The sequence below is a fragment of the Pecten maximus genome, chromosome 1, assembly GCF_902652985.1.
Source record: "Pecten maximus chromosome 1, xPecMax1.1, whole genome shotgun sequence".
Lineage (NCBI taxonomy): Eukaryota > Metazoa > Mollusca > Bivalvia > Pectinida > Pectinidae > Pecten > Pecten maximus.
This window is the reverse complement of record NC_047015.1, coordinates 18,306,724-18,334,029: the sequence shown is the minus strand read 5'-3', so window position 1 is coordinate 18,334,029 and position 27,306 is coordinate 18,306,724. Positions and strand designations below refer to the sequence as shown.

Genomic DNA, 27,306 nt, shown 5'->3' with positions numbered 1-27,306 from the left:
TAAGAGGAAACGGAGAAAAATAGAAAAGTAGAAAAAAAAACACCCGTGTAACATAAAACCAATATTTAATAATTCAATGGTTGGTGCCAACACCACTCTGTGATCTCCTGTAGACACAAGCATAACCTGTTGCATTAGTAACTGATGATGGAATATTTTATATCTTGTGAAATTTTCCCAACTGTTCACTTATCAGGAAAATTGTTCATTATTATCATTTTCGGCCAATCAACACTAAAAAGGGTCATTAGGAACAATAAATATGAATACAAATGGGAATGAAACGGAACAATATCAAGGAAACCTATTGGTACACTCTCATATGGTTTTAAATTATCTCTGTAGTTATGGTTAATCATATATTATGTACCAACCGACAGCTTTGATTTATTTATTAGCTCACTTAGTCCAAAGAACAAGTGAGCTTACGCCATAGCGTGACGTTTGTCGTCCGACAACTTTTCATTAAAATCCCTACTAGTCATAATTTACTGAATGAATATCGACCAAATTTGTTCAAAAGCATCGTTTGAGGAAGGAAACTTTTTCTTTTAAAGTCATAAACGAGTGAAAGGATTTGATTCAAAGTTGGCAGCATAAATGGTGTTATGCTGTTATAGAAAGTATCTCTTTTAGAATGTTGATTACTATGAAAGGAACAGAAACCTTTATCTGCCCAAAACAAATGAAAAACAAATTATTGGTCATATTAAAAAGAAACTTTAATAATCAACACAATCACTTCTTTTTAGCCAACATAGTGCGCACAGCTGGGCACTTTGCTTCTGAAGTCACATGCCTGAATGTTCACGTTGAAACTGAGACCTGGAGGACACGGCTGTCGGAAAGCTAGGCCGAATGAACATTGGTAGAAAAACTTACAGTCTTGTGGATCGAGAAAGTACCCGTCGGTTTTTCCAACACATACACTGTTGATGTTGAGTTTTGCTTCAACGAAACATTAGCATTAGTTACTATCACACGTCTACGTAAATTGTCACATAAGGCAATTAACAATTGACAAATAACAAAACCTTATTCTTACAACAGAAAACAATCATATACCAGAATATATGTACCATCACCAATCGCTAGAACAGGGTAATTTGTATGGCTACCTGGGTAAATTATATGGTTACCTGGATAAATTGTATGGTTACCTGGTGTTTTTGTAGTTTGCGAGCCAGTAATTGGTGCGTTTGTTGGCTGTGGAGTGACAACTGGTTGTGATGTTTGGAGCGGCATGCTCGTTGATGGTGAGTTTGTAATGGGAGACATCGTTGAAATGACCGGCTTCTGTGTCACTGCCGGTGGTTGTGAAGAAGGTGGCTGACTTATATTACAGTGAACATTTCTTGGCCAGTCACAAAATGAGGTGGACGGGTTAAACAAAAGTCCTGGTGTGCATGCTACTTCAAATGCTGACCCACCGGCGCAGATAAAGTACTTTGAACAGTCACTGGGACTAGGGTAAAAACTGGGATTTCTTCCTGAACATTTGAAGTTGTTTGAGGTGGAGACTGTATGAGGAGCTATGAGTATTTAAAACAGCAAAGTAATACTTGTGAGATTTGTTAGTGCTTGCATACAATCAATATACAATATATCATTTAAAATGATGACACCAGTTTGTTCAAAGTATAAGAAAGCTACAAATATGCCCAAAAGCCCAGGAATCAAGGACACTATATTAAGTCATTTAATGAGCAAAGCAGTTTTCATGTCAACATCAATAGTGACTATGTGTATAGTCCGACTAGAATGACCTGTCGTCTTGAACTTTGGTTAGCATATTGATTACAGACGAATCGATAATCATATAGGGAAAATAGGTCCATTGCATACGTGTAAAAGGCCGTACATTATATATATATATATGTATTAGATGATACATATCATCTAATAGACAACTTCCACTATGATCATTTCTGGATATCTGGCCGACCATTACTGCGCAATTGAAACTTTTTTTGAAGCGGTATAAGCTGCGGGTGTTTTTTTCTGGCTAGGCGATTGGGTGACATAGATCAGGGCACGAGTCATAAAGTTGTCTTTCTTCGTCAGTTGTGTTACTATGTTATATATCAAATAATTAGCACAATGTATCATATACACTATGTGTTGGTGATCCGAAGGTAAAGATATGAATTTCCTGTCGTAGTTGTACTGTAATAAATTATGATAATACGTGTACAACTCGTATCCATGTATGTAAATACATTGCGATCCAGGTATTCATATCATCTGATAGACGACTTCCACTATGATCGTATCATTATATCGGGCCGACCATCACTGCGTCACGTGTATGCAAAGGAGATTATAATGTTGGATTCTTTCATAGGCGGGGATATTCAAAAGTTCGTAACTTTTTTGTTTCATTACGAACATTTTTCACGTTATAATTTTTTTTATTTGTAGGTCTAAAATCGGCATACATATATGGACTTTGTGTCATTTATTTTCGAAATAATAACAAGTTATTACACTCTGTCGAAGTTATAAGCATCTTTGATTATAATGCATATTTTCAGCCCAATCACTATCCGCTGTACTACATTTGTATGTTGGTCGCCCCAAATCGCTTGTAGTTTGTGAAGGTTTTGCATACAATTTGTGATATCAAATCATACATACTATTTTGCAGCAAAGTTACTCAACGTGTACACGTGCATTATGTACTCGATGCACCAAAACATCGATACACAGGTTGACATATCTGAGCACAAACAGGCCTGCCTACTTTAATTATTCCACGAAAAGGTCAATGCGACAGGTCATTCTTGTCAGGCTATAAGGTCGTGTGACTTACCGGATGTTGTTGTCTGAGGGCCGGAAGTGACATGGACAGGAGTATTTGTTTGGGGTATAACAGCCACTGGTGTGGTATGAACGGGTGACAGCGTTGCAACTGTTGGCCGAGTGGTCACGGGTGCATGTGTCTGTGGGCTGAACCGAATTACATGTCACATATAAAGCAAACCAGAATATTTTTTCTACAGAATCAGTCATCGAATTACCAGCAATAATTTAAAACATCGTAGTCCGTAAAATCACTAATTAAATTAAAACAATGGTTTGGAAACCTCATATCAATAATTTAAGATTATATTCAATGACTATATATGGTGATGTTCATACATAACCATGTCTTGACTTATCAGTAGCGTTGTGCCTGAATATCAATATACGTGGGGGTACTCAAGGATGTTCTGTTCCCTGACGACTATATAGGGCTGTGTACCCAAGGACTGGTCTCATTTGGTTACTTTATATCGAGGAGGTAGCACTCTAAAGTAAACAAGACAAGCGGATTTTGCAAAATGGTCAAAATCGATGAAAGAGCAGTGATCCAATTTGCATTAAAAAGGTTTTGGTTGCAACACAAGGGAAAGATGCCCCTTCATATGATACAGTGAAAAGGTGGGTGGCGGAATGTAAGCGCGGCCGACAGAGCCTTGAGGATGACCCCCGTCTTTGAAGGCCTGTCAATGGTCAATAAATTTCATAATATTGTTGTGACTGACAAACGCGTCACAGAAAGATATATAGCCAGTAGAGTTTGAATTTCACAGGAAAGAGTACATTCCATTCTGACCGAGGATCTTGCAATGAGTTTTCGGCCCGATGGGTACCAAGATTTCTGACAGTTGATCAGAAGCACACCAGGCACACATTATCGTGAATAATTTTAACCTTTTTGGGTAAGGTCCTGCCAACTTGCTTCAAATATTTGTCACTATGGATGAAACCTGGGTCCATTTATTCTACCCCAGAGGCCAAACGACAATCAAAACAATGGAAGCCCCCTGGCCCTTCCCCGCCAAGGAAGGCAAATATTGTTCCATCAATTGGGAAGGTTATGGCCTCGGTTTTCTGGGATGCAGATGGCATTCAACTGTTTGATTATCACCAAAAGGGACAAAGAATCAATGGCACATACTAGGCTTCAATTCTGAAGCACCCATGGAAAAATATTAAACTTAAGTGCCGCAGAAAGCTCACTAATGATGTGTTATTCCATCAGGACAATGCTCCTGTTCACAATTCTGTCATTACCATGGCTGTCATTCACGATTGTAGATTTAATTTGATTGAGTATCCGCCTTATTTACCTGATCTCACTCCATCAGACTTTCATCTATTTCCAAAACTAAAAACAGCTGTTTCAGGCACCAACTTTCAATCCGATGATGACGTCATATATACAGTGGATGACTTTCTGAACAGTCAAACAAATGAGTTCTATATAAGTGGCATTGAGGCCCTTAAACACCGCTGGCAAAAGTACATAGGTACTGAAGCGGATTATGTTGAATTAGTAATAAAATAGATAAGATATCTTTCATAGCTAGAAGGGTGTTTAAATGAAGTTATTTGCTAAAATGTCTACAATTTTCTTTTGAAGACATAGAATTGTTAGAATCAAATACTCTATGGTCCTAAATTAGCTTGCTTAGATATTGGATGAAGCGGTTTAATTGTACTGCTCTTTGTTGAAATCATATTTTAATGTTGCTCAAAGATCTGCAGACTTGAAAATTTGGTTTGATGAATTTCAAATATATATGGTTTTGGTTTCTTGAATAGCATTTTGATTGGATACCAAATAGACTACCCGTATAAAACAAATACAGCTGGCCCTGCGAAGCCCTCGCGTTCTACATGGCGACTATCTCCTCCAGACACCCTGTCACACATCAGGCAGAATTGAACCTGTGAAGTCAACATTTACAGCAGAGTAACTTACCCGGTGATGATAACTCCTGACCCTGCCAATTCGTCATTAATTGCGGTCAAAAGAGGATACTTTCCTTGTCCACATGATCCACTGAAATCGTCTAAAGATAGATCCCAAACCATAACACCACCAAACTGCTCCTGTTTCACGAAGTCTACCTAAGTTTAAAGAAAACAAGCTTAATATATTAACTCGATTGATATTTTGTTAGAACATAAATGCATTTTCATAACATTATAAACATTATTGTTATATCGTAAATACAGTTTTTGCTACAAATTAAAGAAACAAGTAAAATGAACAAATTTACCTTTTTAATGAGACTTTGCTGGTCATCATAGCCTACCCATTGGTTGCCCTGGACAATGTAAGGTACTTCCTGCCCCTGTATGATGTGTTTCTGGGAATTGGGGATCATTTTACAGATCTGAAGGAAAACAATGAAATTTCTTAGTTGTAAGATGGTTATAAAGAAATTGCTGCAACATCTTTATCGTCATATTCTGTACTGGTTAACTGTATTGCATTGTAACAGTGTCCACCATTTATATTTTGGATCTTATCTTTTCTATTCTTTCTAAACTTTCTTCTGCCTAGTGTCTCCCTTCATACTTTCATTCATATAATATACAAATATATGAAGTGGTGTCTTACTGGTGATCTTCGGCAGTATACTTCAGTGAGGTAGCACTATAATGACAGCATCAGTCACAAAGAGGCAAACACATTAAACAAACCGCAGCCTCCAAAAAACATGCGCTCCACATGTGTACATAGTGATTGTAAGGTCACTTAAATGGGTCCCTGAAGAACTTCTGTGTCTTTCATTTAAGGAACATAATAGAGACCATATTCTGTCCCCATTGCAACCCCATCCTCCTTTGACATTAGCTGTTAAGAGGATGCAAAACCCCTAAAACAAAGAAGTATTATCTACTTGATCGAACACTTTGGGACAATGGAAAATCCTAAAAGATTTTTTTTATTACCAAACGTTGACCTTTCCCTTCATGAAACAATTGAATTTGACACTGACTATATCGTAGGGTGGTCGGGTGTCACAGTGGTAACACACTTGCCTTTCACCTGGGTTGCGGGGGTTTGATTCCTCGACAAGGCGGACTTTCCCCGTGTACTTCGGTTTCCTCCCACAACACAACCCTTGCTTCCTCTCGTTCAACAAGCGTGATTAATACAAGTTGATATACCTTGTTACGCAATTGTTATGAGATGAATAAAGTTTACATTTACACCGTTCGTTTATCCTTATTAGGCCTACAATCTAACTGATGGTCCTAAGGATGATCATAAGGTAGCTGCAGGTTACGATAGATACAGCCGTGTGATGCCAAATGAAGCTTACAGCTGTATCCTCTGCAGAAGGCCATGCTGGCTACCTACGTTTAACGCCGCTTTTATATAATTTACGTCTAGAATCCTCATGACCTTACTAAATATCGAAAGGCCCAAAGATACAGTCCTAGCTACAGACATCTCTGGTTTACCACACGTTTCTAAAGTAAGGTTGAGCTTAGCATAACAGATGTAATTATATACTGACAATTCATGTAGCGGTTCGTGGTGCAGAGATATTTACATATTAGTCTTGTTGAATATCATCAAAACTATCATAGTTCATAATTTCACCCTACAGATATAGGCATTAGCCTGTCGCCCATTACCCAATGATTTCACCAATACAATCTTTGTGAATTAATATGCTATCTACTAAATCATTGACTATTATCACACGGAAAATACTTATTTTACATTATTTTGCCTCAAAAAATACATAGCGCATTCCTCCTGAAGTGAAATACTAGCTTTAGTGCAATGAACAATTTAATGATAAACACATATTATTACTACAACCTGGCGTATAGTTTCTTTAACGACACTACATGTCTATAATTTCTACTCGAAACTGTTAAAATATCCAAAATTTTGAACTTTTTGAAAGTTGCTTGTTTGTTCCGTAAGAGATCACAAATCCCAACCACATTTCTCATTTCTGAGTGTACAAACACATTACAGCATATTCCATTGTTCGATGTTGTCTCGTTTAATAACAATGTGTTGGCTTTAACCTCTTAGTGTTAATAGGTTGTGAAGAATGTAATAATGATAATCTACTTCAAAATGTATCACACTGTTTCTTACCTCATAGTAAGCCAAGAAGCCTGCTTCCATTGTGTAGTGCCCGGCATTGCCTCCTCCCCGAGCTGGCGCATTTACACCATTGTTGTTAGGATCCTTCAGTGTAAAAGAACGGCCGTACAGAGCCATTCCGATGTTCAGCATGCTCTTCGGTACTCCTTTTCTTACATATTCATGGGCAGCCCATTCCTGCGGAGGTACAATTGAACTATTTGAAAATGTCAGCATACGGGTAAGGTTGTCTATTTTTTAAAAGAATCGCCAATACGACAACAAATGTTTACGCGTAATAGCTATCAATACTAAAGACAAGTTGATCAGTTCAGTCTTTAATTATCTTAAGAGTTATTTGCCCCTTAACAAAAACAAAAAACAAGATCAGAATATACCAATAGCATGATATATAGGCATTGTTTAAATGGACCAGTCGATATGAACATTTATATTCTCTAACCTATTTATACTGCAAACATAGTCATCTTACCATATTCAGGGTGGCGTCATTGCCCGTTTCCGTTGGGCTTGCTTTTAGTGGACTGTTGTGACCGGTGTGGTCTTCGAACGCGCCATGGAGGTCATAGGTCATCAAGTTCATCATATCAAGATACCTAAGTAAGCGAATCGTTTGTTATGAAATAAAGTTATATAAGTTGAACCCCGAAATATCTAAACTATATTTCATTTAAAGAAATTGATAGTTCATAATTGTTTCATAATTGATAGTTTGTAGACTGAATGTATTGCTACTGTCAGCACTGATGTATGTTAGTGCAAAATTGTTTTTGTGTTCGATGTTCCTTGAAGGAGGTCATCGCCCGCGTTATCTAACATCGAAAAACTTCCAAATTTCACAATTTTGCCTCTAGATGTCCGTTCTTTACTTTTATCGACCTTATTGACCATAATAATGTCCAACACAGCGAATGACGAGTGTTGTGAATTTTTTTGCACCGCAACCGATCCCTGGCAAGTTTCTAGTACCAAGACTATGAACTTAATTTTTCTTTGAACGGCGGCTTTATCCAAGATTATGTTTTTGTGGGGGGGTTTTCAGAAAATATAAAAACAAATGATTATTTTCAGTTTAATGGTGGACTATGTTGTTTAAATCAGCCGAGAGGCAAAATACAAGATAAGAACATGTTTCAAGTCAAATTGAACTAGTTAAAGTAGAGCCAAACTGATTTTAACCGTATATACCGCTGATTCATCCTTCTAGAACTCGTCGGTGATGCTTAGGGGCCTTAATGTTGATAACTTCGAGGAGACCGAAAATAATATAAAAGTCTTAATTTGGAGGTGGAAAAAACTCATTATTTCATTAATTTCATAATTTCAATACTGGATTTCAAGAGAACATTTTTGTACTGCAATATGGGATCAGGAAGGCTTAAATGGAAGCCTAATTAGGATGTTATATTGACAGCTGCTGATTTAGATAGGAAATTCTTATTGATGTAAACAGGAGCTCAGTCTTATGTGGAATTTTGTAAGGGACAGAAATAATCTTCTAAATTTGCATTTGTTTGAAATTTCATCAGAACATTGTAATTTGCCTTGGAGGGGATCAATTCAATAGGTCTGTTGTTATTTTAAGAAAGCGATATATTTTATCTACGTCGATTAATCTTTCTTTTGTACTTCTACAATAAAAATACAGTGACAATCAATCATTCTACACTGTTAGTTCTGAGGACAATCATAAGGTGGACGCAGCCATGACCGCGACAAACTCAGTCTGAGGATGTCGGCTTTTAAATGATGCTCCAATACTTTCTACAGAAACCCACTCTATCTACCTAACGTTTTACCCTATCAAAGCTACCGATATACCGAAAGATGTTATGTACTCTGATCCTTTCTACTTGACGAAGAGAGGCTTGGCGACAGCAATCTGGAAAATATCTCTATACGAAGGAAACTAATTTTACTACAAAATATTATCTCAAATTCCCATGTTTTATTCTGCTGGTTCCTGGAAAACCCGGTAATGAAAACGCATATAGCCCCGAAAAAATCATTCCCACCAACTATTAAAGAGGCTTGCCCGCAGAGAGATCAGAAAAATTGGCTAATAGAAAAAGATTTTTTACACATGACAGATTGTTGAAATTGTTGAGTTTTTCATTTTATTTTCCTTATAAAACGCTGAAAAGTGATATTAAAACCTCATTTTTTAAATATTATTTATTTAATCGCAACCCGCAATAAGTCCCCGCTATAAAGTGGAGTCTAATTTGATTGACACATCAAAGAAACAAGCACGTGCACAGTGCCGCACAGTGATAACTTCAAAGGCAGCAGCGATTTACAAAGAAGATTTGCCGTTATATTCCATACATTTCCCTCTCAGGTTAATACATATTCTGTAATTGTTTTCAAGAAATAAAGTCGGAAAGCCTCTAATTTTGTCACATAGAAACGTGTACTGAAGTTTATTTAGTAATCGGAGATGTGCCGTTTACCGGTCCGTCTGCGGGTAAGCCTCTTTAAATTTGAATCCGTTTTTTTTTTTTTGTTTTTTTTTTTTAATAAACCGATCTCTATTCTATTCAAAAAATTCGAAGTATCTTAAAGCTTTTGGTCTGTATCACAATATTTGAGTAACAGTAGCCATTTTTTTAAATTTTACGTGAGTGTATCAATATCTATTACATTTTTACGTTTCGTTTGTTTTAAAGTTGTTTCGTTTTTGCCCATTTTTACTCGGCATTTTTTGGCCCTGATGACATTTATATTGAAGAATCCTAATTAATTAATAACTAACTAAATCGAACCTGTTTGCATAAACAAAATTATGAACCATCTGAAAGCCGTTGATATATAGCACAAGATATGAACAACAATATATACATTCAACTTTAATTTATATGTATATACCAACATATTTGACATATTTTTTTGTTTGATTTTGTTTCGTTAAATGTCTTTTTTGTTGGCCCTTATGACCTTTTAAGTGTTGATGAACGGTTAAAAACAGAACAATCAAAAATACATCTGATAATAATAATAATAAACTGTATTGAATTCAGAACGATTTTTTGCAGTTAGCCTTTCCAGCGAGCAAAAAATACTCATCTTACGTTTTTAGAAAACCAACAATTTGATTGGTCGGCAGTATAACGAATTCCTTGATGCGGTCATGTCTGGAAAGTTTTTATCATGTACGTTCAATTTCAAACGCAATGCTGATCTTCTACTGATAATGATATTGCGAATTTTAAGTCACTTGGAAAAACGAAAAGAATTGATATACTTTAATTTTATCTATTTATGCTATGTAAGGTAGCACACCACAGTAAGACAGCCTGGCCATGGGCAATTTTTTTGTTAAGCAAATAACTCCTGTATTATGATATGTATAAAAAATGAAAAAATAAATGTACACTATAATTGGTATATCCAGTATGAAGTAGTACATACAGGCTTCACATTTATTAAAACAAAAATCAATAAATTGGTTCCGGATTTTAAATATCCGGATTTTCCGAACGTGTGTTTACACAGGAAATTTAGTTTCGCCTACAGCGCAAAATGGAAGCCCACAGAAAAGGTAAGATAGCGGAAAAACTTAATTTACAACATATGTCCAATCAAGATTAATTCTGTCTTTGGGATAGAGATATTTAATTTTAAATAGGTTTCAGAAAAAAAATTGTGTAGAGAATTGTGCCATTTTGGGTCAAATATCATAATATTTTGCAATTTTTGAGAATTTTTTAAGCTGTTACCATGGTATTCACAGCTCTAAAAATCACAGAAAATATCAGTTTACTTATCCTTCAGAGCTCTATTAAAATTGCAAATGTTGTACAGATTTCAAATATATATACTTTATTAGAGGTTATATGTAAGGTTAACTGGCAATGTTTACATATCTAAAGCATGTGCCATATTTTTCAGAATTTGGCATTTTTACTGTACACTGCTACCTAAGCATTGTGAAACATGACACTTACGTCCAAAGTAACCTCAGATTGATAAAAATTAATGAATGAAAGTTTTTTATATGACAATATTAATTTATTTCGTTTTATATCATCCAGCTTGATTCGTAACGTCAAATTAGATTTCCTAACAATTTTGCCGGAAATGACCTTAAATGTGTAACCGGAAAAAATACTCCATCAAAACGTGACCCGGAAGTAACTTTCTCGATAAGCACAGAACAATAAATAGCACACGGTTTTCGAACATTTTACCATTGAAATCGTTTGTGTAGAGGCACCAGTGTCCTAAATACATCAAAAGATAGCATTCATTCTATCCATAGCTATCACATAGAAGTACTAACATTTATGCGAAAAGTGCCAATGTAAGATGTTTGCTTGCCTACTTCCATTTTAGTTTTCATACTTCTGAACTGCTTGAAGTGGTGTAGGCTTATATGCATAGATATTATATAATGTAAGAAGGATACCAGTCTACTGAAATGAATAGATTCGTGTGTTGACTTCTGATGTGAATTTCGAAAAATATTTAGGGTCACCTTTATAGGAGAAAAATGTTGAATTTCAGATGGAATAAATACCTACAAATTTGCGTAAAGCTGCTCGTATGATATACCAAAGTGTTTGTCTTGACATGTTGTTTTTCAAAATCGCTAATAATTTGCTACGGATACTGACAGTTTCTTCTGCAGAGTTAATTGGTGGTTTGATGTAACAGGGGAGTTAATTGGTGGTTTGATGTAACAGGAGAGTTAATTGGTGGTTTGATGTAACAGGGGAGTTAATTGGTGGTTTGATGTAACAGGGGAGTTAATTGGTGGTTTGATGTAACAGGGGAGTTAATTGGTGGTTTGATGTAACAGGGGAGCTAATTGGTGGTTTGATGTAACAGGGGAGTTAATTGGTGGTTTGATGTAACAGGGGAGTTAATTGGTGGTTTGATGTAACAGGAGAGTTAATTGGTAGTTTGATGTAACAGGAGAGTTAATTGGTAGTTTGATGTAACAGGGGAGTTAATTGGTGGTTTGATGTAACAGGGGAGTTAATTGGTGGTTTGATGTAACAGGGGAGTTAATTGGTGGTTTGATGTAACAGGGGAGTTAATTGGTAGTTTGATGTAACAGGGGAGTTAATTGGTGGTTTGATGTAACAGGAGAGTTAATTGGTGGTTTGATGTAACAGGGGAGTTAATTGGTGGTTTGATGTAACAGGGGAGTTAATTGGTAGTTTGATGTAACAGGGGAGTTAATTGGTGGTTTGATGTAACAGGGGAGTTAATTGGTGGTTTGATGTAACAGGGGAGTTAATTGGTAGTTTGATGTAACAGGGGAGTTAATTGGTGGTTTGATGAAACAGGGAATAAGTCATACAAGTAAGCAAACCTCAACTATAATCATGCCGTCATGTTCACAAGTCTGTAAAGCACAGAATATACCTTATATAAATGATCCCATTCCGCAATCATAAGACATCTGACCCAGTAAGACGGATGTTCTCAAGATAAATCAGTCCTTTTTCAGAAATTTGCATCTTTCACTTCAAACTCAGAGGTTGAACGATTTTTCCTACAAACAGTCTTGTTGCTATGCTCATAGTTCTGAATTGAGTCTTGTAAGAACATTTTCGATGTTTGAAATGCCTCCCTATATGCCATATATGTGCGATATTATTCAGATCACCATTTGCATTTCCAGTTCAAAGTAGAATCAGTGTTACACGAACGTAAAAGTCAAATCCGGTCAAACTAATGCAATGCTCCTATTTTATGCTATAGACACGGCTTGGTTATTTGTTACAATATATTTAATGCAAATAAGCTAATTGCGTTCCCCTGTAACAAGCATTTTGCGCATGATTTGTTGAAATTTACAAACTGCTAAATAAATATAGGCTTGTAAAATATCACTGGATTTACTATTTAGATACTCCTTAATAATCAAGTTCAAGACATACAAATGTATAATCTAAAAATAGTGACTGCCAGAACGACTACCATAGAATTATAAGGTACATGTAACTATCTAACATTACCAGTTTACTGTTCATGTGGAAGAATGAGGTCAGTTATGTATATTACTGTTATGAAGTATGAGCTCACACAGTTGATTATCGTTCATAACACTTTTAGTTAATTAAAAAAAGAAACCAAATTTCTCTTTTGTCCAACACCCTATTCTGACAGATACATCACATATATATGTGTGTATATGTAAAGGTCAGATCAGTGGATATTTCCCTTTAGCCTAGTTTTAGGATATAGTTCAAACACCAGTCTTTGAGTACCAGTCAACTTCCTTCCCTCCGACTTATATATCCATTTAATCTAGTGGTAGACATCAAGTCCAGATAGCGAAAGGTCACCAGTTTGAGTCCTAGAATTGGTTTTACCTATCCCATGAGCTTCACTTGGATAAAATCCGATCTCCATGGATCGGTGGTCAATAGCCTGACTAATTCAGACGCGTAATCAACCTTATTTCATATTGTTCTGATGTTAATAGATTTAACGACACCAGACATTCATAAAACAGCTGGCAAAATGTCAAAATAATTCGGGCTCATACTGTAACTTAAATTTTTAGGGTGTTTATCTACATGTACAGGGTCATTGGTTCGAGTCCTGGGCTTTTCGATTCATTTTCCTCTTCTGTTACTTTTGGCATCCATCTGAATATAACTGTACCAGCAGAAAGTGGTATCTAGGCCCTAAATCAAATGTGAGACCAGAAAAAAAAATCTTATTTTGCATAAAAGATGTTTCCTAGCTTTATTATATTGAGTGACACCGACGCCCAGTGTTACCGCTTAAGGTACAACATGCAGTACCAATATTATCTATTTTGCATACATCATTTATTCAATTAGATACTGATGTATATTCTAGTTTTATTATGTGCAAATATACATTGAAACACATTTGAATATATTACTAATTCATGTACCTCTTCTGAACTTCACTTAAAAGCAGCCACACATCTCATTAATTCCATTAGATATACAGTCTCGTAATATAAATCATCTTTATGGTACACAAAGTAATCTTTCGTTGCTTATCTGCTGATTGTTATTCAACATATTTTGATCATCTCCTATGTTGTTGATAAATATTCTATGTTGGCAAAATAGAAATTAGATTTCAACCTTTCTTTATCTTTATCCCAGAATAAGATTTTTCCTACTAACCTTCCTATAAGGATTAATGCCGAATCGACGCCTAATTCCAATACCAGCCTTTGACTTTTCGACTCTTAAAATATGTCTTCCGTTGTGTTGGGGACAGAGGAAATTCTGGTTATATAAACTTGAACTTGGGCAGACCCTTGACGTTAAATGACTCAAATTTTCGATGGGCCGTAAAACAATACAATACCTAAATTCTACCTGTCTTTAAAACCAACTCACCTTAAACAATACAGAAATATGTAATTTAAGTCAAATGCGATGTAAAAATTTTGTGACATACTTGATTAGCTGGGGGATATCGTAACCCGAGTCGATCTTCGCCTTGCCTGCACCCACAGCAGCGGTCAACAAAAGTCGCGTCTGACCAGACGCAGCGGCATCAGCATTGAAAGTCTGACGTATTGTCTGGAAATATATCAATACATGAAATATAGTTTTCGATGATACTGGACAAGCTGCATCTATGTTATTGTATATTATTCATTTTGTCGTTTATATCACATCATTCACAGTTTATCGTTCGCCGAGGGACTTGTTTCCATCACCAGTTCATTCTACGTTTGGAGTAGATTGTTTCTTTCTACAAAACTGTCCAATAAACAAAAGGTTTTTTTCTATTTCTAGTCAAAGTACAATAACTTAGGAAACAATGATATAAAACAAAACAACTACAAATGAAAGATACAGAGATAGAAATTTAAAAATAAATCCATCTGAAATGAATATATATCAAATTACTATGAAATCTTTACTAAGGGGATGTTTGTCCCTGGAAACACACTTGATTATACATTTAATTTGTGGTAAATTGTGTTCTTAACGGTATTTTTAACAATATGTTTTGTTTATGTTGACAACGCTTTCATGATTAATGTGGATGTGTAGTCAGGTTATATAATGTTCTTCCTAAACATAATAGGTTACAGCCTTATACAAGATGAGACGTTTGCGAATATGTAATGACAAGAATATCTATGGATCTGTAAGACAAAACAATACTTCTAAAAGCCACGATGTCTATGGATATGTAAGGCCAAAAATGTTAATCGGATTTTAAAACAATAAATCAGGAAATCAAGAAATTTGATTGAGCACTTAATATCTCCAGGACTTGTTAAATCACACCCTCTATTTCTCGTGAAAACGGCAGAAACGATAGCAAAGTTATTTACCATCTCGATTACACCAAGTTCAGATAACCGGGATTTTTAAAAGGGCGGGCAACTGCGAATCTAAAAATCACAGACCAATGTATTTGACATCGGCTGTTTGGTTTGGATTTTGTATTGTTTAGCGTCTCATCAATAAAACATACACGCACACACACACTTACGTCCTTACATACATACATACTCATACATACATATTGATCACATAAAACATACTATATTTATAGGAGTAACAAGGGAAAAGACACAGGAGTTATTATAGAACAGTCTTTATCTTTGATTAACACATCAGTAGATAAGTTTGTAAAAACACATCCTACGTTACACTAATACGGCGAACTTTTCATTTATTCAACGAATTCAACTTTACTGTATAAGACACTGGTCCGAGTACATCTGACTGAGGCTGTATAACGAAGGCCGCCTAATCAGTTACCCGGATATAGTGACATGTCATACTCTGATCGGGTAAAAAGGCTCGGATTACCAACACTGGCCATCAGAAGAGTCAGAGGAGATATGGTAAATAAAAGTTTGTGAACAAACATGTTTTTGCCAAACTTGTAATATTGTTTAGTTTTAGTAGCACTTAATATAGTAGTATTAATTGATTGTAATGACGTCACATGTTATATATGTATGCAAGTAAGTAGGCTCCGCCCATTCCCTTGTTAGGGAAACAGTACATCCGGGTCATGCGTGATAGGTCAAATGTCATTGGTCAATAGGACCGAGTTTAGCCCCTGTTCAGCTTCCCTGATCCCCATATCATTCCTGGAAAAAATTTTCACAACGCCATTTTGATTCAGAGACAAAATTTAAAGTCTTCTATAAAATTCAGAAGCAAATACATTTTCATCTTGATAAATCGAAAGCGAAAGTTCCAACTGCACGTGCAGCCAAGGTTGCAAAAGTTTTGGGAATAGCTTTAATTTCAAAACCCATCCCCTTCCCGCCCTTGACACTCTTGTTTTGTTGACTATGACTTTTGATTACCAGCGGCCGACTTTGTGCCGCTCACCTTTGCTATTTACATTCTATTTTCTTAAGTTCATCTGAAGAAATATACATAATTAATTCATACTAGAATATCATAGGCCACTTAAAAAGATAAGTGTGCCATTTTCCGCCATATTCTGTATTTTGTGTTGTTATTTTATACGCAAACAGAGCTTCGCAGCATTAGGACAATCATAGACTGGTTACATGTACTTCAATGTTTATTCAGTTTACATTGCAAGGCAGAGCAAAAAGGTATTTTTTTTAATAGCGATCAGTTTCTGCGATAGTGCGGCAGTTTGATTCCTTCAAATATAGAGCGACATTTTGATTGATCTCACTATTGTTTTAATTGTATAATTATTTCCGGAGTGGATAAACTTAATTGATCATTTCTATACCATAGGATATGACTAACCATAGCTATATTCATATTTTTAAAGTTTGTATGTTATTGTTCCAATATATTAATGCGTATTTCGTTTCGTTTCGTTTCTTTGATTTTTAAATACTTATTTTGTTAACCTGTATTGGTCCTTCGTGATAAGGGATGATGGATCGTTAAGAATATAATAATAATTACATTAGTTAATGAGCAATAACATGACAGCTAAAATGCACACTTATACAGGTTAGACATCTGTGAAAACTAACTTGAAGGACAGAAAAAAAAAAGATGATGTTTATGAATATCTAACAACATTACACACGGAATACAAACGTACACAAGATTAGAGGTTTAGGAATATATAACCAACATAACACGGAATACAAACTTACACAACATTAGGGGTTTAGGATATATAACAACATTACACACGGAATACAAACTTACACACGGAATACAAACTTACACACGGAATACAAACTTACACAACATTAGAGGTTTATGAATATATAACAACATTACACACGGAATACAAACTTACACACGGAATACAAACTTACACACGGAATACAAACTTACACACGGAATACAAACTTACACACGGAATACAAACTTACTGACGGAATACAAACTTACACACGGAATACAAACTTACACACGGAATACAAACTTACACACGGAATACAAACTTACACAACATTACACATGGAATACAAACTTACACACGGAATACAAACTTACACACGGAATACAAACTTACACACGGAATACAAACTTACACAACATTAGAGGTTTAGGAATATATAACAACATAACACACGGAATACAAACTTACACACGGAATACAAACTTACACACGGAATACAAACTTAAACACGGAATACAAACTTACACACGGAATACAAACTTACACAACATTAGAGGTTTATGAATATATAACAACATTACACAAGGAATACAAACTTACACAACATTAGAGGTTTAGAAATATATTACAACTTTACAGACGGAATACAAACTTACACACGGAATACAAACTTACACAGAAAAGATTTGATTGCATCTTTGACTTTGCTGAACACTATTACGCAAACACAGGATACATGCGTTTATGAATAAAAACAAGCATTTCACTGATAAGCGGAGAGATACAGATTGATAAAAACTACGGGCAAGATTTATATTTTATGATCCTCCAGCGTTATTAATATCATTCTCATAAATGCATACCTCTACAAACTACTCGATATGTGTAACTCATCGCTGGTTTACAAAAAAACGATACCCGAATAAACAACAAGAAAATAGCTGCGGAAAAGTACTAATGGGACGGATGTGTTATTCTATCAACAGACCTTGACGAGATCAACGAAGTTTTGTTTGTCTTGGGGAGGACTTCCTCTGTTGGCTGGATATTCCCAGTCAAGGTCAAGGCCGTCAAAATTGTGTTTCCGCAGGAATGTGACTGTATCTGTAGCAAAGTCTCGTCGATTTGCATCGGTAGATACCATCCTGGTAAAGGGTGCTGTCCCCATACTCCAGCCTCCTACCGCTAGTAGAGTCTTCAATGATGGGTTCTGTTGTTTGAGGTTATTAAACCGCTCGTACCTGACAGGTGAATTTACGAATATAGTAAAATAAGTGAAGAAGCAGGATTTCACATGTTACAAAATATAATGGGATATTACATGTCATTACCGATATGCTGAAATTGTTTGACTCTTTAGTGTCAACAAGATGCCCAGAGGACCGGTATCGCTCACCTTGATAATTCAGTGAGTACGGCAATAAACAACCATTTAAGTGGATCCTGAAGAATTTAGGGGCATTAAAGAGGCCAAGATATATTTTCTGTCCCCTTAAATCTCCTCACTACTCTGACTTTCTGTGCATTGATTTCTTATTATATGTGTCTCCTTGACAAGGGCCGTGGTGGCCGAGTGGTTAAGGTGGTTTTTCTCCGGGAACTCCGGCTTTCCTCCACCTCCAAAACCTGGCACGTCCTTAAATGACCATGATAATAGGACGTTAAACAAAAAAGACACACAAAAAAACAAAAACCGTCCTCATATGACCCTAGCTATTGCGAGGACGCTTAACCCCTAAAAACAGTTGTTATGTTTCGCCTATTGAGACCCGTTCTCTTAGGCCCATTGGAAGCAAGACCAACCGTTTATAAAAAAAAAAAAGGATGATTACCTCAAGTGGTAATGTTATTTTTGCTGGGTTACTTGACATATAGGAATACATAGTAATGACAAAACCATATTGAGCCATTATCACTTCCACCAAATGATTTCCAACCATTTGTGGCTACTTTTCAACATCAAAATAAATGGAATCAATATATAGACAAAGAACACTCGATTTAAGCAACTAGTGGTGAATGGTCACCTTGCTATAGTGACAGTCGCAGAGAGGAGGTTGTCCTTGCCAGTATTAGGATGGGTCATAATTATATATTTATATTTCCACTCAATTCAGACTCAATGAACCTACCACAGTTAACTCGAGTCATTTTTCAATGAACTATATCAAGTCCGGCGTAGGAATACATTTGTCGAGCTTGGACTATATTTTTTTAATTCCTTTTCAAAAGTGATCATATTTATATGAAATAAATTCCTTTAAAACTAATATTTGTTTTAATTCGCTATTTAGTTTGTTTACGAAAGAAATCCTAAAAGTATTAACCATATGTAGACGAAGAGTGATGACGTACATTTCGGTAAGTTCTGTAGTAGACTTGCACAAGTCCCTATTTGTCAAAGACAAAATATTGTACAAAATATCAAAAAATATAAATATAAGGATTGAATAAAGTTATGTTGAGGTGTATGGGGGTATAAACCTCAATAAGGTCTTGAGACAAATTTTATGAACTGCGAAGCAGTTCATGATAAATTTGTCTCAAGACCTATTGAGGTTCATTATTCAATCCTTAAATAACGCATTCTAACTTATTGACAGACCAACCTCAGTGTATCTTATGCAATGAACTATTTACCGTCAAACACACCTGATAGGTTTGTATTGATCTGAAACCTTCAATAGCTAGTTTATATAACAATATAACGTGTTTAAAGATTCTTTTTGAAATTGTTAACAGATATAATATTTTGAACTCTATGAAAGCAATTGGTCAATACCCACAGTAGAATAATTTACTATATTTCCCCTATTAGGTCCTCGTTAAGTACATTTTAAAGCATTTACTGTATATCCCCGATTAGGTCCCGTTGGTCAGTACCATCATTCGTATTTTTTATTTCAACGAACAAGTGATGCTTCCATTCAAATATAAGTGATATGCATTGCTAGTTGGAGAAAAATAGTTTATAATAATGAAATCAAACTGCCTACCCTCCCCCCTCCCCCCACCCACCCCCCAAACCCCCACCACCAACTTCATTATAAATGGTAATAGGATGTTAACAACAGCAAACCAAACCGCCGCCCAATATTTGGATTTTGTTTTAGTCCCGACCATATATGGATGCTTCCTGTCAAAAATAAGTTAAAATCCAATGAGCGGTTGAAAAAAGTATTTTGACAAAATTGTTGACGTACGGACGGAAGCCACGGTATGTCATAAGCTCACCTTAGTCCTTCGGACCAGATGAGGGGGAAACAAGAAGGATAGAGACGTACACCGGATGGTGCCCTGAGGGTCGTGATGACATAATATATATATTGAATAATAAACAGGAACACATTTTATGTACGTCATGTATTTGTTATCCCATTATTCACGTACAAGCCTTTTGACCACGGAGTACTTTCGTCGTTCCACTCGTAGGCCTTCAAGTGATTTCCGTTGAGGTTTGCAAATGCATAGACGATATGTGTACATAGAGAAGCGTCGATGTTTTCTGGAAAGAATTTACCTGGCTTTTGTCTGTACTGTGACCAGTTAGTATGGTAACAAACGCGGCGATAGGCGCCTATAGGCACTGAAATGATAATAATAATATGTATGTCAGTCATTGGTTTTGTTCATTTTGTATTCCAACGTCCTATCAACAGCTATAGTTGTCTAAGGACTGCCTGTCTACGGCAGTATGCTTTATTGGGGTCGCACTTCATTTATTACATAGGGGAGGTCATCATTAAATTACCAAAGCTGTTGATAGAACATTAAACAATACAAAACCAATTCAAACCCTCCTCGTAAATTGGACATTGCATTCAAATCAGGTTAAACATCACCTGTCGCCATTTGGAAACTAGCTTAGTGACTTAATGTTATCGATGATGAAGCATACCCTTTAGGCTTGTTTTCCTACATCTGATGTTTAGCGATCGGTTCTGTATATATCATATGATAGAGGAATGCCACGTGGTCGGCTAAGTGATTCTTAACTACTTTTGTATCACAGAGACGACTGTATATTAAGAATATTACATTGTAACATTTTAGTTTGAGTTTGGTGTGTTTCTGTTTGTTAACATCCTTTAAATTTGTTTGGCCCAATGACTTCAATTATCGTTTTTGTCGGTGTTCAATAAGTAACGATGAAATCATGATAAAAGGGTACTCTCTGACACCAGTTACCTGTCAATACTGCCAACAGACACAGGAGTCGTAGCATCTGCAACAAATATACAATCAATTAATATGTGATATGTTCACTTATTGACAAAAATTATAATACATAAAAGTGGGTCTTGAAGAATCATGTATTTTCTTCTGTGTACTTTAGAGGACATTGAAGAGGGGAAAAAATCTGCTGCCTCTAGTTCAACACTTAATCATATCCCTTCTTTCCTCTTCTACTCTTCATTTCCTTTCTTTGTTTCTCCTTGACACGTCCTCATGATCAGTTGACCCTGGTTGTTGACGTTTCCTTGAAACCCGTCCTCATATGACCCTGGTTGTCTGCGTTTCCTAGACACCCGTCCTGATATTACCCTGATTGTTGGTGTCTCCTTGACACGTCCTCGGTTGACCCTGGTTGTTGACGTTTCCTTGACACGTCCTCGTTTGACCTTGGTTGTTGGCGTTTCCTTGACGCGTCCTCGTTTGAACCTGGTTGTTGACGTTTCCTTGACACCCGTCCTGATATTACCCTGATTGTTGTTGTCTCCTTGACACGTCCTCAGTTGACCCTGGTTGTTGACGTTTCCTTGACATGTCCTCGTGTGACCCTGGTTGTTGACGTTTCCTTGACATGTCCTCGTGTGACCCTATTTGTTGGCGTTCTCTTGACACGTCCTCGGTTGACCCTGGTTGTTGACGTTTCATTAACATGTCCTCGTGTGACCCTAGTTGTTGGCGTTTCCTTGACACGTACTTATATGGCCGTGTCCGTCCTCAACTAGACATCAGTTTCGCGCTTTCACAAGGAGACAAAAAATAACATACCGCAGCCTCCCACAACACACTCTCACTACACACATGCATCTTGCACACTGGGGAGGCCGTCTTTAAATCCCCTTAGCTGTCAAACAATACAAAACCTAACCAAACCAAACATCTTTGAGAGAATGGTTACATGTCGTGAAAGCGTTCATGACTATTCCCTACGATAACCACTCTTGGACTAATAGCTAAAATAAATGTCGGAATTTACCAATCGAATTGGAAAAAAAGTATATTTTTGGAAGTGTTAATCAACCTGCCCCTGACTACCCTAACTGTTACCAAGGAACAGCACTGACATGAACAGTCGAATCTTAAACGCGAACAGCGGATATAAGCATTATACAAACGACACACGTGAATTGGAGCAGGACGTTATGAACGGGACAAAACGTGGTGTCGGGTTCAAAAGTACTCTGTAAAGCGTATCAATCAATAAAAAAAAGGATATTTAAGTTCTTAGCCAGCAGAAAATATCCATCCATGAAAACATTCTGTTTAGTGTTTGTCATTTACTACGAGACAGATGAGAAATCATCATTAACTCGAAGTATCAGGCGATCGACATGCGGATGTGAATAAACGGTTATTGCTACTTGTTGTGATACTTACGGTTTCTGACGTTCTCTTTAGGAAGCACTGATATTTGGTGACCGTTTTATGTTCCCTCCCTGTCTGTCACTGTTCATTTATCGTTATCAGCGCCTACACGTGATCCCCAATTGAACCTCACACACGTGATCACACACGTGGCCTCACAGGAACCAGTCTAATTATCGAAAGCAAAAACCCATGTTCTACATGTCAGCTGTGTTGTCCCCTTAATATTCCCAGCCTTTTACATGTACCTTTGTATTTTATAGATAACAAGACTCGCTTGTTTGTCCGATCCTATAGGTTATCAAACAGGCTAGGGTGTATGTGTCCTAAGAAGTACCAATCTTAAAGAGGCATACATGGACCTACTCCGATTGATTATATATAATGCATATACTATACATATTGGCATTGGTATTGTCTGGCAAGATCTACGCAAAACGTCCGTGTACTTAGTTTCGATGTCGAGTTCTTGAATGACGCATTTAAAACTTGATACATTTGTAATTCACTAGAAAGCAAATGCCTCTTCCTCATTTTACTTTGATGAATATATGTCCTACCTTATTTCTTACATACCATAGAAAATGTCCTTACAAATTTCGACACAGTCAAATCCTTCGGAGCCATAGGGTTTTATATTTACAAGAAATGGTATCCTTTCTACAGAAACAATTAAAACAACTATTGGTGAATGGTATCATTTCTACAGATAATTAAAACAATAATTGGTGAATGGTATCATTTCTACAGACAATTAAAACAACTATTGGTGAATGGTATCATTTCTACAGAAACAAATAAAACAACTATTGGTGAATGGTATCCTTTTTACAGAGACAATTAAAACAATTATTGGTGAATGGTATCCTTTCTACAGACAATTAAAACAACTATTGGTGAATGGTATCCTTTCTACAGACAATTAAAACAACTATTGGTGAATGGTATCATTTCTACAGAAACAATTAAAACAACTATTGGTGAATGGTATCCTTTCTACAGAGACAATTAAAACAATTATTGGTGAATGGTATCCTTTCTACAGACAATTAAAACAACTATTGGTGAATGGTATCCTTTCTACAGAGGCAATTGAAGACCATCCTCAGTGCTTCTCGTGCAATGAACAATTTACAGTTAAGCACTTTTTATTGGATTGGATGGATCTACAACCTACATGAAAAAGTTTCTATAAGAGCATGGAAGTTTAAATCTTCTTTTCGAAACTGTTAACATACAATTTTTTGAACTATCTAAAAGCTGTCGGTCTTTATCACAAAATATGGGCAACCATAACCACATTTATAATTTTCAACTACATCCGTGAGGGTACCAATGTATATTTTACATATTTAAACTATTCCGTTTGTTATATGTTGTTTTGGTTTTGCTCACAATGTTTTGCCCTGATGTCATTGACCATCATATCTTTTATTTATAAATTCCTATATCTACAGTGAAAATTTAGAAAAACGAAGCCATTCTACACTGATAGTTCTTAGGACGGTCATAAGGTAGCCACAGCTATGGTTGCGATAGATCCAGCTTTGGGAAATCTCCTTCCAAAAGATGCTTCAATATTCTCTACAGAACCCCATTGAATACAACAAGGCAAATGATGTACCGAAAGCTTTTATCCTTTCTGACTCTATATGTTTTACAGAGTCATAGAAACATAAATCTGGAAATATCTATAGACAGACAGACATTCTTTATTTCCTCTGGTTATAGATTTACATCAATCATGCCATATGTTTAAATCAAATCAAAATAACAGAGTATATACATAATCATAGAAGAGTATTCATTTCTGAAATCATTGCAGGCACCAGATCCGCAACATTCATCATCATCAAAGCCCACTTTTCGCGGTCCAAGCAAACAGACATTGTCTTTCTTCTGGTAAGTGATCAAATGTTACGTAATCAGAGACGTCTAAAACGTTTACTAAAAACTCTAACAATATATCGCGACTTTAGAATAGTGATCCTATTGTATTTTGCTTCGTTCCTAGACATACATGAATACCAGGTAATGAAAAAGCAGATCGCGCCGCGGAGGCGGCATCATCACTCCCTAACTCATTTAAACGTCATTTGTCAGATTTTAAACCATTTGTAACTGTTTTTTAAATATCACGGTGGCAAAATGTCAGTATGTAGACAACAAATTACACTCGATTACCGGTGAACAGACTCCTTGCGATAGAAATTCTCCGAGACACTTTCAAGAATACGGGTAACGCAAAATTTATGAAAAATAACATTTTGATCGTGCTATCTATGTATGTCCCTAGTTCGGACTAAGGTCCATCTTTATGTTCCTCTGTAGTCATATGTACAAATTTATCCACTTTTACTGATAAAATTTTACCGCGTTTCACTGATATATTTAACTACGAAAGAGGATGAATGTCTACCGCGTTTCACTTACATGATTGTTTATCTAACTACAACAGGGGGTAAAAGTATGCGGTCTTACACTGTTGTCCAAACCGCCCGGTACACATTTAAATGAAGAAGAACATAAATGTGTACCATAACCTAAACCGCCCGGTACACATTTGATATAGTATCAGACTTCTAGTTTCCTTTGTGAACTTTTATTCAACCAAACTTTTCCCAAACAAGGACACACACATAGTGTTGAAACATACCACTTAAATGGGCAACCCTTCGTTCATACTTCAGAAACACGCATTTCTATTGATGAAATCTATGTCCGAACGATGATTATGTGAGTGTTAGTGCCTACAAGTAATGAAATTGACGCCGAAATGTATATCAAAAAGGCGTATTGTAGACAAATACTTATGTCTTTGCGGTAATTAATGATACTTTGGGTCGAATTAAGAATTTTCTGGACTCAATATTCGAAGAACTTTAATTTACCTTTAGACTAAAACTACTGCATTAATGTAAAGAGTATAACTTTAACTACTTAAAAAAAAAATTGTCCATTAAGTTTAATTTTGACTACCTTAACTTTATACAAACGAAGGAATGGTCCTTTAACCGATATTCCGACTGCCCACTGACGTCATCATGTCGCTATCACAATCTGTTCTGAGTGAACTTTAAACCTTGTAATATTGCATTGTCTTATATACAAAGACCAAAAGTTGAGGCTAAGTGTTTAATATTTACATGAAACGAGGAAATCCATCGACTACCAACCGATACGGGTATATAACCAATGTATTGGTGTATAGAAGTATACTGTCATAAGAGAGGCGTTACGCTGTAGACAGTATGGAATAAAATAAACACGGATCTTGTAAGTATGACATTGACTAGGAGGAGTCAAATAGGATGTAAACCAGTAACAAAGTTCTGTCTTTATAACGCAATAACGTTTTGAACAAATTATAGTCTTTTACTATGAGCTTTATGAAAAAAAAAGATAATGTTCTGCAAAATGCAGCAATTATTTGCAAATGTGAAATAAAACCGAATTTGTGATTAAATATATATTGCCGACAAATTGAAATAAAAGATTTCATATGAAGCACTAAAAGAAAACACAGATGTGGAAAACTCCGATAAAATCCATATCATCATATCACTTCTCATTTCACACATATCGGGTAAAATTAAATTTCCGCCAGTATCGTGGCTTTCTGCTAGGAGTGAGAATGTTCAAATGAAATCCCTAATCAAAATATTCCGTTTAATCATTTATGAAAAACAGAAAACGCCCGAAAGGTTGTTTAAATATCTTTATAAAAAAATACACAACTCATTAAAAACACGTCTAGTTAATTCTAACTGACTATCAACTATTAAACACTTCCAGTGGGAATGTCAACAAGTCCGTATTTCATTAGATAGTCTTAAGAGATCTACTAGATTTGTTTTATTCTATTTGACTTCAAATCTAAAAATTTAAATAATTGCAAAGTTGATAAAGAAATTCTGCATCATATAAAAAAGTATATTTATATAATAAGATGCCTCCACATCTCTCTCAACATCAATGAACTTATTGGTGCATTAAAAAAAATTATGTTTTATTGGTAAAAGTCATTGGGAAGCCGCAAGAAAAATGAATTGAAAAAGATAAAAAAAAAAAAAAAAAAAACTACGGGAAAATGTATCGATTTATTATATTATTATCAAGCTAGAGAGTTAGGCAGTAACTATGAACAGCTGATTAATTTTGTCAGAAGTCAGCATTGTTACGGCATTGAAGAGAACTATACTATAATAATTTAATTTTGCTTGTAACAAGCATTTTCATTGGCTCAAAAAATTATGTTATCATCTCATAACATAAAAAAAATAAACTGTGACGTCAGCGGAGTAATCGTTGTTCACGGGATTTTGTATTTATCGATGCGTTTTTAAATATCTGGAGCAAAATAAAAATGTTAAACTTAATGAAAATGTTTCTTATCGTTGTTAATTAAATTATAAGGGTTAACTGTAATATTTTTTTTACATTATTGAGCAATAACACAAAAAACTGGGGCGTACTCTTTTCAATTATCATACTTTCTGTCATAATTTACAGACTTGTATTCCATTATTTGTCACATGAATGTGTTTGACAAATCTAAATAATACTGTAAGTTAATAACAAAAGAAGACGATGTGGACATTGGTGTCTTCTGCCTCATTGTCCCCGCTGTATGTATAATGTTAGTTATATTTACGTGTCATTTCGCGACCGGAGATATTTTGTGTGGATGAGACTTTGACCAATGGAATCGCCAAAAAATGAGATAAGAGACTGCTTCGTCATAACCGTCTTTAAAA

General features: G+C 35.8%; 1 protein-coding gene across 1 annotated transcript; it reads right to left on the bottom strand.

The window, feature by feature from the left end:
• Positions 1 to 700: 700 nt before the first annotated feature.
• LOC117326891 (chitinase-3-like protein 1) lies at positions 701 to 22,662 on the bottom strand. The gene is made up of 12 exons (XM_033883692.1): positions 22,562 to 22,662; positions 21,143 to 21,179; positions 20,345 to 20,540; positions 17,943 to 18,195; positions 14,312 to 14,436; positions 7,383 to 7,506; positions 6,902 to 7,087; positions 5,052 to 5,168; positions 4,751 to 4,899; positions 2,813 to 2,949; positions 1,161 to 1,532; positions 701 to 948 (listed from the first exon to the last, which is right to left on the bottom strand). Exons 2-12 carry the CDS (start codon positions 21,177 to 21,179, stop codon positions 749 to 751), a joined length of 1,896 nt encoding a protein of 631 aa, XP_033739583.1. The 5' UTR covers positions 22,562 to 22,662; the 3' UTR covers positions 701 to 748.
• Positions 22,663 to 27,306: the final 4,644 nt, after the last annotated feature.